At 48.4% G+C, this 13,335-nt stretch overlaps 1 protein-coding gene across 1 annotated transcript in view; it reads right to left on the bottom strand.

Moving 5' to 3' along the window:
• LOC120394383 (deleted in malignant brain tumors 1 protein-like) overlaps nt 1-2,491 on the bottom strand; it is a gene marked incomplete at its 3' end in the record, with an annotated part of 99,292 nt that extends 96,801 nt beyond the window's left edge. The window contains exon 1 of the mRNA XM_039518615.1: nt 2,252-2,491. Within this exon, the coding sequence (XP_039374549.1) occupies nt 2,252-2,462 (211 nt within the window). The remainder of the gene's footprint in view (nt 1-2,251) is intronic.
• Between the last annotated feature and the right edge of the window lie 10,844 nt (nt 2,492-13,335).

Below are 13,335 nucleotides of genomic sequence, written 5' to 3'. Positions count from 1 at the left end.
AGGAATTGAGAGGAACAAGATGGCTGAGGAAATATCTTTATTGAACCCACTCTTGTTGGCGAAAGAGACAAGCTTCTGTGCTTACACACAGCTCTTCTCTGTAAGCTCAAAAGCTTTTTTGTCTCCCACAGAAATGGGTCAAATAAAAGCTATTACCTCACCCACCTTGTCACTGATATCCTGGGACTAACACGCTGACAGCAACACTGCATATAAGAAGACGACTGTCACTTTTTGGAAAGTTTTCTAGTATTCTGTCAGGACAGCATCTCTCAAAAATTGCTTGGTGCAGAAATGTCTGTTACAATATGTGTTTGTTCTCAGTGATGTCTAGTGCATAGGGCTGGTTGGTAGATAACTGGCTGGTTATTTCTGGAATAATTCTGAATGGGCCCAATCCCGGGGGCTTTATCCTGCTTCTACTCAGTCTGTACAAAGCACACTCACATTACAGTCAATAACTGCCTGCCTGAGTAAGGAACCCTGGGTTTGGCCCTATGAGCTGGCCCTGCACCTCTATCCAGGGAAGACAGGGCTTCGTGACGATATTATTCCTACTAAATGTTAAAAAGAGAGAAGTTAAAAATAAAACGTGTAATGGGTCTGTAGCTGTAATGTTAAGTATTGAGTCATAACAAATGACTCCATAATATGATATTCCTGTGCTGTTTAGGGTTGAGGTATATTTTTGGCTGAGCTCTCTATGCTACGCCAGATCATAGAATATCAGGGTTGGAAGGGACCTCAGGAGGTCATCTAGTCCAACCCCCTGCTCAAAGCAGGACCAATCCTGTCAAGGTTTCCTCCCCCACTTTGAACTTTAAAGTACAAATGTGGGGACCTGCATGGACACTTCTAAGCTTAATTTACTAGCTTAGATCTGGTAAAGCTGCCACAAGCCAGAAGTCAGTGTCTGGCACACTCCCTGTCCCCCAAAAACCTTCCCTGGGGAACACAGATCCAAACCCCTTAGATCTTAACACAAGGAGAAATTAACCATTCCCCACTCCTTTCCCCCACCAACTCCTGGTGAGTCCAGACCCAATTCCCTGGATCTTAAAACAAAGGAAAACTCAATCAGGTTCTTAAAAAAAGAAAGCTTTTAATTAAGGAAAGAAAAGTAAAAACTATCTCTGTAAAATCAGGATGGAAAATGCTTTACAGGGTACTTAAATTTATATAGCCCAGAGAAAACCCCCTCTAGCCTCAGGTTCAAAGTTACAGCAAACAGAGGTAAAAATCCTTCCAGCAAAAAGAAACATTTACAGGCTGAAAAAACAAACATAAGACTAACACGCCTTTCCTGGCTAGTTACTTACAAATTTGGAACATGAGAGACTGATTCAGAAAGATTTGGAGAGCCTGGATTGACGTCTGGTCCCTCTCAGACCCAAGAACGAACATCCCCCAAAACAAAGAGCACAAAACAAAGACTTCCCTCCACCGAGATTTGAAAGTATTTTGTCCCCTTATTGGTCCTCTGGTCAGGTGTCAGCCAGGTTTACTGAGCTTCTTAACCCTTTACAGGTAAAAGAGACATTAACCCTTAACTATATGTTTATGACAAATCCCCAGACAGATTGTTGCCCCAAATCCCTAAATGGCCCCCTTAAGGATTTAATTTATAAACCTGGATTTAGTAGGCCAATGCTCAAACCACTGAGCAATCCCTCCCTCAGAGTATCAGAGACTGTGAAATTTTCTATTACTGATTGGTCCAAAATGTGAGAAGTAACAGAGCAGACAGGGGAGTGCTCTCAGCTAAATCTAATTCTGGCCAAGCTGGGAGAATCTGCCCATTCCTCGGTCACCCTGTGAGGGTGGCAAAGGGGTTACACAAACGCCCCAGCTGCTGTACCTCTGCGGTTGGGTGTCTGGGTCTGGATTTTGGCAGGAGTGTAATATTTTCAAAAGTGCCTCAGCAACTTAGGAGCCTAAATGCCATTTTCCTTTTCCATTTTCTCTCCTATCTGCATTTTTAGACCCATTCAGAGGGAAAAAGAAAGGAAAGATGTGGCACTGAAACGACTGGAAATGAGATAATGAAAAGGCTTCACAGTCACACCGGGGGATCCTCAGTGGCCAGTGACATGAACTGTAATAATTACAGCTCAGTAACTACAATCATTACAGGACTTACTCTGTTTTTTGTTCATTTCTCATTAGGGTCACAGGCACATGATGCCCTCTGGGTTCAACCCCTTTTGTCTCAGGTGATTTGCCTTTCAGGAGAGAGCTGGCTGATTCTTACCTGAACAGGTCACTCCAGCATCCTCTCCATGACTGCAGTCACTCTTACCCCATCCCTCATTCCTGCAGTGCCAGAGAGCAGACTCGGTTCCATCACAGGCAACATCATCCAGCCAAATTGGTCCAGATCCTGCTCCAAAATGAGCCAGGCCAGGAGCACTGACAGCAGCTCCACATCCCAACTGCTTACAGACAACCCCAGCATCTGCCATGTCCCAGCCATCATCACACACTGTCCCCCACTGATCTTGGTGTTTAATCTCCACTCTCCCGGCACAGGGGCTGCCTCCATCTGCCAGTCTCAACTCCTCAGCACCTTCAAAGAGAGACACAGAGCAGGGTCAGAGCAGCAGGAAGCCCCCAACCCAGCGTTATCACAGCACAATCTGCGCCCGGCAGCAGGGGATCTGAGTCCAGAGCCAGGAGAATGGGACTTGCCCAGAGCTGACTCACGACGCCAACTTCTCACGTCTCAGGGCCTCACACTCAGGGCTGTCAGTGCTTCAGCTCTCGCCATTTTATCTCCACTCTGGTGGTTTAGTGTGTGTTTTACCTGTCCCATGATAAGATGATAAAAGGTGCCAACTCACGGAGTTTCCCTTATTCCAAATGGCGACATCTCCTGTCACTGAGGCCGAAGCCAGCGAGATGCCACCATTTCCCTACAGTCTGTCAGCGTGTGGGAGTGAGGCTGCCCTGAGTAAAACTGGCTGCCACTTCCCACTAAAGCCCGCGGGGAACACGACTGTCTCTGTATGTCTGAGGAGGCTGGAGAGGACCCAGGGACCGTGATGGGCAGCAGAGACCCTGTGAAAGGAGGATGAGGAGAGTGAGGGGAGCAGGGCCCTGGGGGGACAGGAGGCAGATTCAAGAGTTGCAAGGGAATGGGGTAAAGATGATGAGTCGGCCAGAAGGAGGGGTTGGGAGGGGGGTTCTAGAGCAAGGAGAGAAAAGAGGGTGGGGGAAGGAGAGAGTCTGTAACAGGGGTCAGGAGGGGCAGAGGGGAGAAAGGTCTGGAAAGGGGGGTAGGAAGGGGCAGGAGCAAAGAGGTGGGTCTGGAGTTGGGGTGGCAAGGAGGTCAGAAAGTGAGGGCAGGAGGGAGAAGTGGGGAGGGGAGGGGTGTCTGCAGTGGAGGTTAACAGGGAGGCAGGAGAGAGAGTCAGAAGGGAGGGGAGGGGAGGGGGGAAGGATATGAAATTGGTACAGGAGTGAGGAGTGGAGATGGAGCAGAGGATGGTCTGGACGGGGAAGCAGGGAGCATGGGGCTGGAGGGGTTATTCAGCAGGGGCAGGAGGGAGAGGAAGAGAAGGGGGTTTAGAGAAGGGGGTCTGCATGGGGAGAAGTGGGGGTCTTAGAAGGGAGGAAGGAGGAGGGAGGGGTGTGGAAGGGTGAAGTTGTGAGAGGAGTGAGGGGGCCTGATGCAGGGCAGCAAGAGGGTGAGGAGGGGAGGGGTGTGGAACAGAAGATGGGAGGGAGGGGAGTTACTCTGGAGCAGGGGCACATAAGGGAGTGTTGGGGGGGAGGGATAGCTCAGTGGTTTGAGCATTGGCCTGCTAAACCCAGGGTTATGAGTTCAATCCTTGAGGGGGCCACTTAGGGATCTGGGGCACAAATTGGTCCTGCTAGTGAAGGCAGGGGGCTGGACTCAATGACCTTTCAAGGTCCCTTCCAGTTCTAGGAGATTGGTATATCTCCAATTATATTATATATTATATTATATTAGTGTTGGGGAGGATGGAGGAGTGTGAATGGACGAGGGAGGGGGTCTGGTGCTGCTGGACAGGCAGTAGGGGAGGGGTTCTGGAGCAGGGGGACAGGAGGGAGTATTGGGGAGGGGAATGGAGTCTGGACCAGGGAAGGAATGGGGTCAGCAGTGGGAAGGGGAAGGAGTGAAGGAGAGATGGGGAGGAGAGGGGAGGGGGCTCTAGAATGGGGGCAGTGCTTCCCAGCCTCAGGTGGAGAAGTTGCAGGGGATGGGGGGGAAACCAGGGAAGTGTCGCTGTTTGCAAAAGACTAAATCAATCCTGGTCTGTTTATGCTGACATTGTAGTTGATATCAATGGTTGATGTCAGTGTGAAGGTCTCCAGAAGTTCTGAACAGTACCAGAAGTTCTGGGTGTGAGAGGGAACCACACTGCATGAGTTAGCTCAGTGGCTGTGAAGCTATTTCCCAGCGAGTCCTTCATCTGTCAGAGGAACTGAACCAGGAGGGGAGAGTTAAGGGTTAGGGTTGGGCAATGGATGGCAGTTCCCATCTCAGGGGTGAGGGGAGGGAAGCACAGTCTTCAGCTGAGCAGCCAGGGGGAGGCATGCAGTTTGGGTGCATTAAATGGTGACTTTTCAGCCTGCGATTCTCACTCCCACTCTGGCAGTGGAGTAGAGGGGAGTTGAACAGTTCAAAGAAAGACTGAGAAACAAGACCAGGTGGTTTTTATAGTCTCATGTTTTTTGATCTGTGGCCCTTGAGCAATACTGCTCTCCATCGGAGCTTCTTCTTCCCACCTGCCCCAGCCAGAGAGGTGCCATCCCTGTGTGGGCCCTGCAGTTTCAGGCCAAGAGAATCTCATGGGGATTCAGATAAATCGACTGGTCACAGGATTGAGCTAAACCGCAATGGCCTCTCTTGGACTGAAATCGGTGCAACCACACAGACACTAGCGCCACAGGCCCCAAACCTCAGAAAAGGAAAGTGGGTACCTACACATTTCTCTCTTCCACTGGTCTCCATAGGAGCTGGAACTAGGGGTGCTGGGGTTTCCATCATATACAGGGTTTACAGTTTGGCTAAATGCTCTCAGCACCCCCACTATACAAATTGTTCCAGCCATCCCCCGCTGGACTCTTCCCGCCCACCTCCCCGGAGCTCTTCCTCCCTTCTCTTTACTCCTTTCTACCTGGCCTCTCTGCCCTGCATGTACAGGCTGCTCCTTCCCCAGATGAGCAGCCGACTCTGCCCCCACTCCCTGCCATTGGCTTTTTCCCCAGTAGCTCTGAGTTCCACCCCCTGCCCCCAGTTGTCTCTAGAGTGTTTGCATCCCTGGAGGTTGTGGAGAGGCAAAGCTGGCTAAGGAGAGGTCACTGGGATATTGGCTGGGAGAACTGGTCCCCAGGACAGGGTGTGAAGAGCCAGGACTGTCCCTGTGATTGGGAGCAAGTATGGGCATCATTATAAAGCCCATGAGTTACGGCTACATGCCGAGTGCCACTGTGACTCCTGGAACAGACTGAATGAGCCAGGGCACCATGTTTATGAAGCCTTCATGGAGCTTAGAGAACAGTGCAGTTCACACCAGTATGTGCCAGACCATCCTGCTCCTTCAATGCCAAGCAAATACAAAACACTTCTTTTCTTGCAATCCACAGGGAAGGTTATTCAGGTGCCGCTCTGTTCAATCCAATCCCAAAGGAAACCCCTTGGGCCTGGTCTGGACTAGGAAAAAGGGGCTTTTTTTCAATTGAGTAAATTCAGTGACGTTCACTTGTAGCAGGACCAAAGGCTGTAACACTGCTCTAGCTAAGTGCACACACAGTTCTGTTTCCCTGCACACAGTAGAAACTAACAACAGCCAGCAGTTTCCTTGCTCAGAAATCCCCAGCCTGCCCCTCCAGTGAGCTCCAACTGGCTTTGTTTTTTTGCTTCCTTCCTTCCAGGATCCCAGTCACAGCTCCTTCTACTGGCTTCTCCCTCCAACCAACATAGTTTGATGCCAGTATCCTGGCCCCTGCATTGGCAACAAGGGAAACCCCAGCTTAACTCTACCCTGACCATGTGCCCAGTGCCTCTTTCAGTAGCCCTCACTGTCTGTAGCTGTTTTAACTACATAAAGGATCTTTATTGCTCCATCTGTTGAGCCTAAAAGAGAGTGCTTTGCCCAGCCATTGGCTTTTATGAGGTCGGTGATTGTCTTTGGATTGAAGACTCTCTGATGGCAGCCATCAGTCCCCCTCTGGATAACCAGGGCCGGATTTCCAGTTAGGCACAGTAGGCACGTGTCTAGGGGCACTGGCGTTGTAGTGGTACCGAAGATTGCCAAGTATGTGATTTTCTAGCTGTCAGTTGCCAGGTTTTTTTAGCAGTTGCAATTTGTGGTATTTTGGGCTATTTTATTGTCCTACTGCTGCTGCCCACACTGCTCAGGAGTTCTTGAGAGGGAAGGAGCCTCCTGATCTGCCCCGCTCCCTGCCAAGATGCCCCACAAGCCCCTTGTCTCACACCGTGCCCCATCCTCTTAGATGACATTTGCAGTGTGTGCAGAATTCTTGTCTGAGGGAAGCAGAATTTTTTTTCTGCAGAAAATGTGCTGCAGTTCTACCTTTTTCCCCACCTGAGGCCACTGTGGCACCAGAACAGTGTGAGCTGGCTGAGGCTGACTGGTCCATTGGGCAGCAGCAAACACCTAGCAGGCGGGAGGTGGGTGCATTTTTTCCTCAAGTGAAAAGTCACAGCAGCCTTCTTGGAGCTCAGTTAGGAGGCAGAGTGGGCCACACAGGTCTGCTGGGGGTCACAGGGCCACATGGGGATACTGGAGGGGGGCTCCAGGCAGGGCCACATGGGGAGGGGAGGGGACACTGAAGATAATGTGCCTAGGGGTGCGTAAGATTTAAATCCAGCCCTGAGGATAAAAATCACATTTTCATACTGAACCTATCTTATATTCCCACTAATTCTGTGGCCCCACTTGGAATAATGACCCAAACGCAGCACTCTGAACCCTGAGGAAGTTCAGATCTGGGGCTCAGAGTGAAACTCGCAGCTTTGGTCTGTCCCTGATATTTTATCACTTGTTTGCCTGGACCCCACATAATTGTACAAATTTGTTTTTCCGCACAATTTAAATAGGCCAATAATTGTGAAATATGATCTTCTGGCAAAGACGGACCTGGCCTCTACACGGGGCTCAGGGAGGAGAACTCGGGCACTGAGGGAAAGGAAAAAGCAGCTACATGGTGATACCCCTATATTGTATATTCCCCAGTATCACTCTGTCTGCATCATGAGAAACATACTCAAATTTCCCATAGAAAATAAAAACTTTCTAGAGGATGATGCACATCAGTCCAACAAAAATACACTGAGCTGAACATGTGCTTGGCATCATTATAGGACCCGCTCCACAAATAACTGCGTAGTCATTTATCCCTCACCAGGTGTCACTATAGAATTCTCTGCTTTTTGGTCATGTACAGTGAAGGGTTAAAATCCATGTGCATTTTATATAACAACCTGGCATATGGATTGTGCCAGCCCTTTTCCAGACCAAAAGTCCAGAGTTTGGTCAAGAGACTAGAGGCCTAGCAAATAGAGATTAGCTAAGAGAAGCAGAATAAACAAAAGATAACCTTGCTTTGCCAAAATAAGCCTAGTCAGCAAATTGCCAGGTGTTGGAGCTGAGAACTAAATAATTGTGTCTTATTCAGAGTTGTAAATTGAACAAAGAAGCCCTGTTTCTGTCGTTAGTTTCTTTTGTAGGGAGATGTTGTTCCCACATATCCAACCTTGAGTTTCTGAAAGGTTGGCACATGTCAGTATAAGATATGGCCTCCTCCCACCTCCCTTTCCCAGGGACCAATGCCTGTCTTAAAACACAAACGAGACAAGCTTTATTGCCATATATTTTCACTGATTCTTTGCTTTAATCCCTAGGGCTGTACCTGTTGGACAATGAAAGGAGTTGCTTCATTCCTATGGACCCCAAATTGAATTCAATTTATATATATATATATTATACTAATACATTTTAGCAAAGTATTAATTAAATGTTAACTTGCTAACTTGAGACAATGGGCGGAGACATTATGTAACCTGTTAAGCATTGGCTAATGTGCTATCTTGTCTTGCTGCAAAACCTATCTGGGGGTGTGGAACTGCCTACCCCATCACTTTCCCCCACCCATGGAAAATCTATATATTCTATTGTAATCAATTGATTGACAGTGTCTCTGAGCCTAATAAGCAAGGTGACACTCCGCCAGCGCTGTGCGCGTTTGATCTCTACACGGTGTGAATTTATTTTCCTTCATACAGCTCTGTCATGGGCTCTAACCCCAGCACATTATATATGAACTTCTTGGAATCTGAAATATAAACTCCAAGGAACCTGATGGACAGTCAGTTTGCTCAGGATTTTCTGGGTTCCAGCCCCCTAATCACTGCACCGTTACTGAGCTGTCTGTGAAATATACATTAGGGCAGGTTTTTCTCTAAGACAATAATTTTGACTGACATTTCTGATTATCAGCTTCAGAGTCAGTTTCTCAGGCTGGTGCAGCAGCACATCGCGTCCCATGAACCAGCTACTGCAGAGCAGTTCTCTGCCCTGCCAGTCACATGAATCATTTTCATCCTGTTAACCCCAGCCCAACAGCTTCCAATCGTGGTATCATTTGAACTGTATCAGGGCCCACCTTAGATTGGAACCTTATTTTTAATCAGTTTTGGAGTCTTTGGGCCAGATCCACTCCTTGAATTGCACCAGCACATGCTGCCGTAACCCATAGTCTGCCCCCGCCCCCCAATGGTGTTAAGTCTGTCTGGAACTGGGACCCAGCTTGGCAAAAAGCCTGCAACATCCTCTGCACTGGAGGAATGAGAGCAGCCCTGAAACGAGGCAGGGGCAGCCTTGAGGGAATTAAACCAATGTGGCTGTGCGATGCACTGATATAGCACCTCTGCCATGCAGCTTGTGCTGGTCGAACTTCTCTAGACTCCAGCTAGGATTCAAAGCTTCTCTGATCCAGCAGAAACCCTGGGGGAGGGAGGCAGGACTCCTGCAGGATAAATCTTCCTTCTGACAGAGCTTCCAGTACCCCTGTGGGCACAGGGCATTGCACACTGCACCCCAACACACACACACACACACACACACACACACACACACACACACACCTGTGTGGGAGGAATCAACTCTGGGTTTATTTGGCTAAAGCCTGCTCACCTCAAACTTGCAGCACTTCTACTGGCTTCAGTGAGTGAATGGGGGAGTGAGGAGCCAGGACTTGGCCCTTTGAAGCTGTTGGATTCTGGACCAAACAGACATTTCTGTTAGATCCCAAATGATTGATGTATTTGTTTGGATTTAAAATACTAAGGCTCTAGGCACACTGATAACAAACTCAAATCGCAGCAACATTAAGTGACCATTTCAACAGGAACTCAGCCAGCCAGACACCTACAGAAACTACTTCCCAGCCATTTCTCATTATGCGTCTCATGGCGTCAGTCCTTCCCACCCTCTCCCCAAACAAATGTATTTTGCAGTGTGCCCAGAAGGTCACCTAATTTTGCCTAATTTGACCCAAAGGGGTGAGCAAGTTCCAGCATCCTGGAGCCCTCACAAAGAGCATGCTGCCAGCTACTCCTCTCCTTTATAAAAGGGGAAGCCAGCTCGGGCACCACTTCTGATGACATCTGTGGTAGTACAGCACGGGGAGAGAGGTGATCCCTTAAGGAGGCTGGTCCCAGGCCACTTAGGTCTTTATAAATCATCACCAACACCTTAACCTCCACCCAGAGCTGGGCAGCCAGTGCAGACTCTGCAACACGGCTGTAACATGCTCCCAGCGAGATGCCCTGCTCAGTGAGTGCGTTGCTGCCATTTGTACCAGCTTCGTTTTCTGAAAGGTTTTAAGATGCAGCCGCACATACAGGTCACTGAAATAGTCCAATCTCAAGGTAACAAAAGCCTCGGTAACAGTGGTAAGGACCAATCCTGAAAGGAAAAGTCACAACCTCCAAGCCAGACATGGATTACTAAAAGCTGACTGTAAAAGTTACCTTCCTAGTTCCAGTTAACCCAGCTCCCCTGGTGAAACACAGAGGAGACTTACCTGCTACATCCTCAACTGTGAAGAGAAGAAGCCACAGCACCGGAGTAGAGAGATGTCCCTTCATTGCCAGCCTGACTCGCTGTTTCCTCCTCTCACTGCACTGGCTACACCTAAGCACCTGCCAGGGCTCCTCTGTGTCTGACAAGTGACAACAAAGCAGTGGAAGGGAAATATATAGATTCAGAGGCTGGCATCAGCTGCGCGAAGGAACCAATAGCAAACCCACCTGCCTTTTTAGTTATTATCAGAGGTTTTATCTGTGACTTTATGCAGCTAAAACATCCAATAAAACTCAAAAGCAACAAACATCACCATATATGTGTTATATCTTTGGGGGCAGCCCGTTTAGGAAGAAATCACTTGAGGCCAGACAGCTAACAAAACTACCATTTATTTACAGACACAGAGCTCACCTAACCGGCCAAAGCTGTCTGAGCTATCCCCTAATAATCTAACTCAGTTACCATAGGAACAAAAACCTTGACAACCAAATACACAACATATTCCTCCCCCCATAATAAGAACATCCCCTAACTAAAACACACATTAGACTAGAGAAGGAGGGTAGACTGCCTCCATTCCCGGCTAAACCCTGGGGATTATTTTGCCCCATAACTGTGGGTTCGCCCTAGCTAAAGATCCAGCCGATGAGGAGGCCTTCTGTCTCTAGGTGGATTATGGCGAACTTCTGGTGTTGTTGCACCCGAAAGTACCATGGGCTCAGGGTCCGCAGTACGAACAGGTGAGGAGGTGGTATCAGCTCGTGCTGGGCAAAGGGGTATCTCAGTCACCAGCAGTAATGGAGGAGAACAGCCAGGAACAGGTGATTCGTGATTCGGTGTCTCACCAGAAGAGGTGAAGTCAGGCCACTCAACTGCAGATGTGTCCTGAGGACTGGCATGACCTGGCAACAGTTGATCTACATGTCACCATCAGGTAAGATTCTCTGCAGTCCAGACTGTGTAGGAAACAGGTCCTGTTTGTGGATGATTGTGGCAGGGACCAATTTAGCTCCGGAAGTATAATTCCGATCCAAAACTGGCTGTCCCGAGCTAAAGGTTTGGTCTTTTGCTCTGGGGCCTCATCTGATGACTTGATATTGCTGCTGACGTTGCACAATTTGTCGGGGTTCAGAACGTTTCAGCAGATCAAAGCAAGTGTGCAACTATTGTCCCATCATTAGAAAGGCAGGGGATGCCTGGGTCGTAGCATGAGGTGTGTTTCTGTAGGAAAGTAAGAAGGTATCCAGACGCTTTTGAATGGAGTGTTGTCCCCTTGCTGATTTCAAAGCGTGTTTCATTGTCTGAACAAATCTTTCAGCTAATCCATTGGTGGATGGATGATATGGTGCTGACGTTATGTGGTGTATCCCATTTGCCTTCATAACATTTTGAAACTCCTGAGAGATGAACTGCAGTCCGTTGTCGCTCACAAGTTGTTCTGGCAGACCGAAACGACTAAAGAGTCCTCCTAGTTTTGGATAGTACTCTCTGCAGTAGTGGACTGCATTATAGAGACTTCTGGCCATTTAGAATGGGCATCTACTGCCACCAAAAACATACTTCCTTGAAGGGGGCCAGCGAAGTCAATGTGAATACGTTGCCACGGGTTTTCAGGCCAGTCCCATGGGTGCAGGGGTGCCCACTGGGGTGCATTCTTCACACCCTGACATGACATACAAGCTTTTGCCTTCTCTTCAATAGCACTGTCCAATCCAGGCCACCAAAAATAGCTTCGTGCAATTTCCTTCATGCGCACTATTCCACAGTGACCGGAATGTAGCAGTTCTAACGTCTGTGATCTCAGTGGTGGTGGAATAATGACACGTCTCCCCCACAACAAACAACCAGATTGGACCGATAACTCCGTCCTCCTGGACATGTAGGTAACAAGGTCGGGTGAGACCGGAGAGGTTTGTCGAGATTTTCCATGCATTGTCCATAACTTGGGACAATACTGGCTCACCGCGAGTTGCCTTCTTTATCTGAGTAGCAGTGATGGGTGTATTCTCTACCTGTTCAAAGTAGAAGATTTCCTTTTGGGCACTATCCTGATGTTTGACCGGCAAAGGCAACCTTGCGAGGCCATCTGCATTGCCGTGCAGAGTGGATTTCCGATATTTTATGTCATATGTGTGTGCTGAAAGTAACAATGCCCAACGTTGCATACGACTAGCAGCTAATGGGGGAATGCCTGTGTAGGGTCCAAAAATTGACGTCAGAAGTCGATGGTCTGTGAGAAGAGTAAACTTCCGCCCAAACAGGTACTGATGAAACTTCTGAATTCCAAAAACAATGCCTAATGCCTCACGTTCGATTTGGGAGTAGTTTCTGCTTTGCTTAGAGTGCGTGAAGCAAAGGCAATAGGTCACTTTTCTCCCGAAGGCATAATGTGTGACACAACTGCTCCTACTCCATAAGGGGAGGCATCACAGGCCAATTGTAGGGGTAAGGATGGATCAAAGTGCGTTAGAACTTCAGAATTTAGCAATGCATCCTTAGCTTTGTTAAATGTAACATCATAGGCTTCAGTCCACTTCCAGGCCTTGTTCTGCCCAAGGAGCTCATGTAGTGGTTTTAGCAGTGTGGCTAACTGTGAGATGAATTTTCCATAATAGTTCAGTAGTCCTAGAAACGAGCGCAGCTGGCTTACATTTCGAGGTGAGGGAGCCTCCACAATAGCTTTAACTTTTGCAGGGGCCTTATGAAGACCCGAAGCATCAATGATGTGTCCCAAATATTCAACAGAGGGCTGGAAGAATTCACACTTGTCTTTGCGAACTCGTAGGCCATACTCTTCCAGTCTTTGTAGGGTAGCCTCTATATTCTTTAAGTGATCCTCTTCATTCCTTTCAGTGACCAGGATATCATCCAGATAGCACTGAACTCCTGACAAGCCACACAAGATCTGGTCCATAGCCCTCTGGAACAGGGTGGGAGCAGACGTTATTCCGAAGGGTAGGCGACAGTATCGATAAAGCCCCTTATAAGTCACAATAGTCAACAGGTCTTCGGACTTTTCATCGACGTGCATCTGTAAATATGCTTGACTCAGATCAATCTTACTGAACTTTTGTCCCCCAGCCAGGCCTGCAAAGAGGTCATTGATGCGGGGAAGCGGGTATTGCTCTGCACACAACACTGGGTTGACAGTGACTTTAAAATCACCACAAATCTGGAGAGAGCCATCTTTCTTCACTATTGGAACGATAGGAATGGCCCATGGGCCATGGGTAACTGGTATTAGGACTCCATTGGT

The sequence above is a fragment of the Mauremys reevesii genome, unplaced genomic scaffold (assembly GCF_016161935.1).
Source record: "Mauremys reevesii isolate NIE-2019 unplaced genomic scaffold, ASM1616193v1 Contig53, whole genome shotgun sequence".
In the NCBI taxonomy this organism is placed as follows: domain Eukaryota; kingdom Metazoa; phylum Chordata; order Testudines; family Geoemydidae; genus Mauremys; species Mauremys reevesii.
This window is presented reverse-complemented; position numbering and strand designations above follow the sequence as displayed.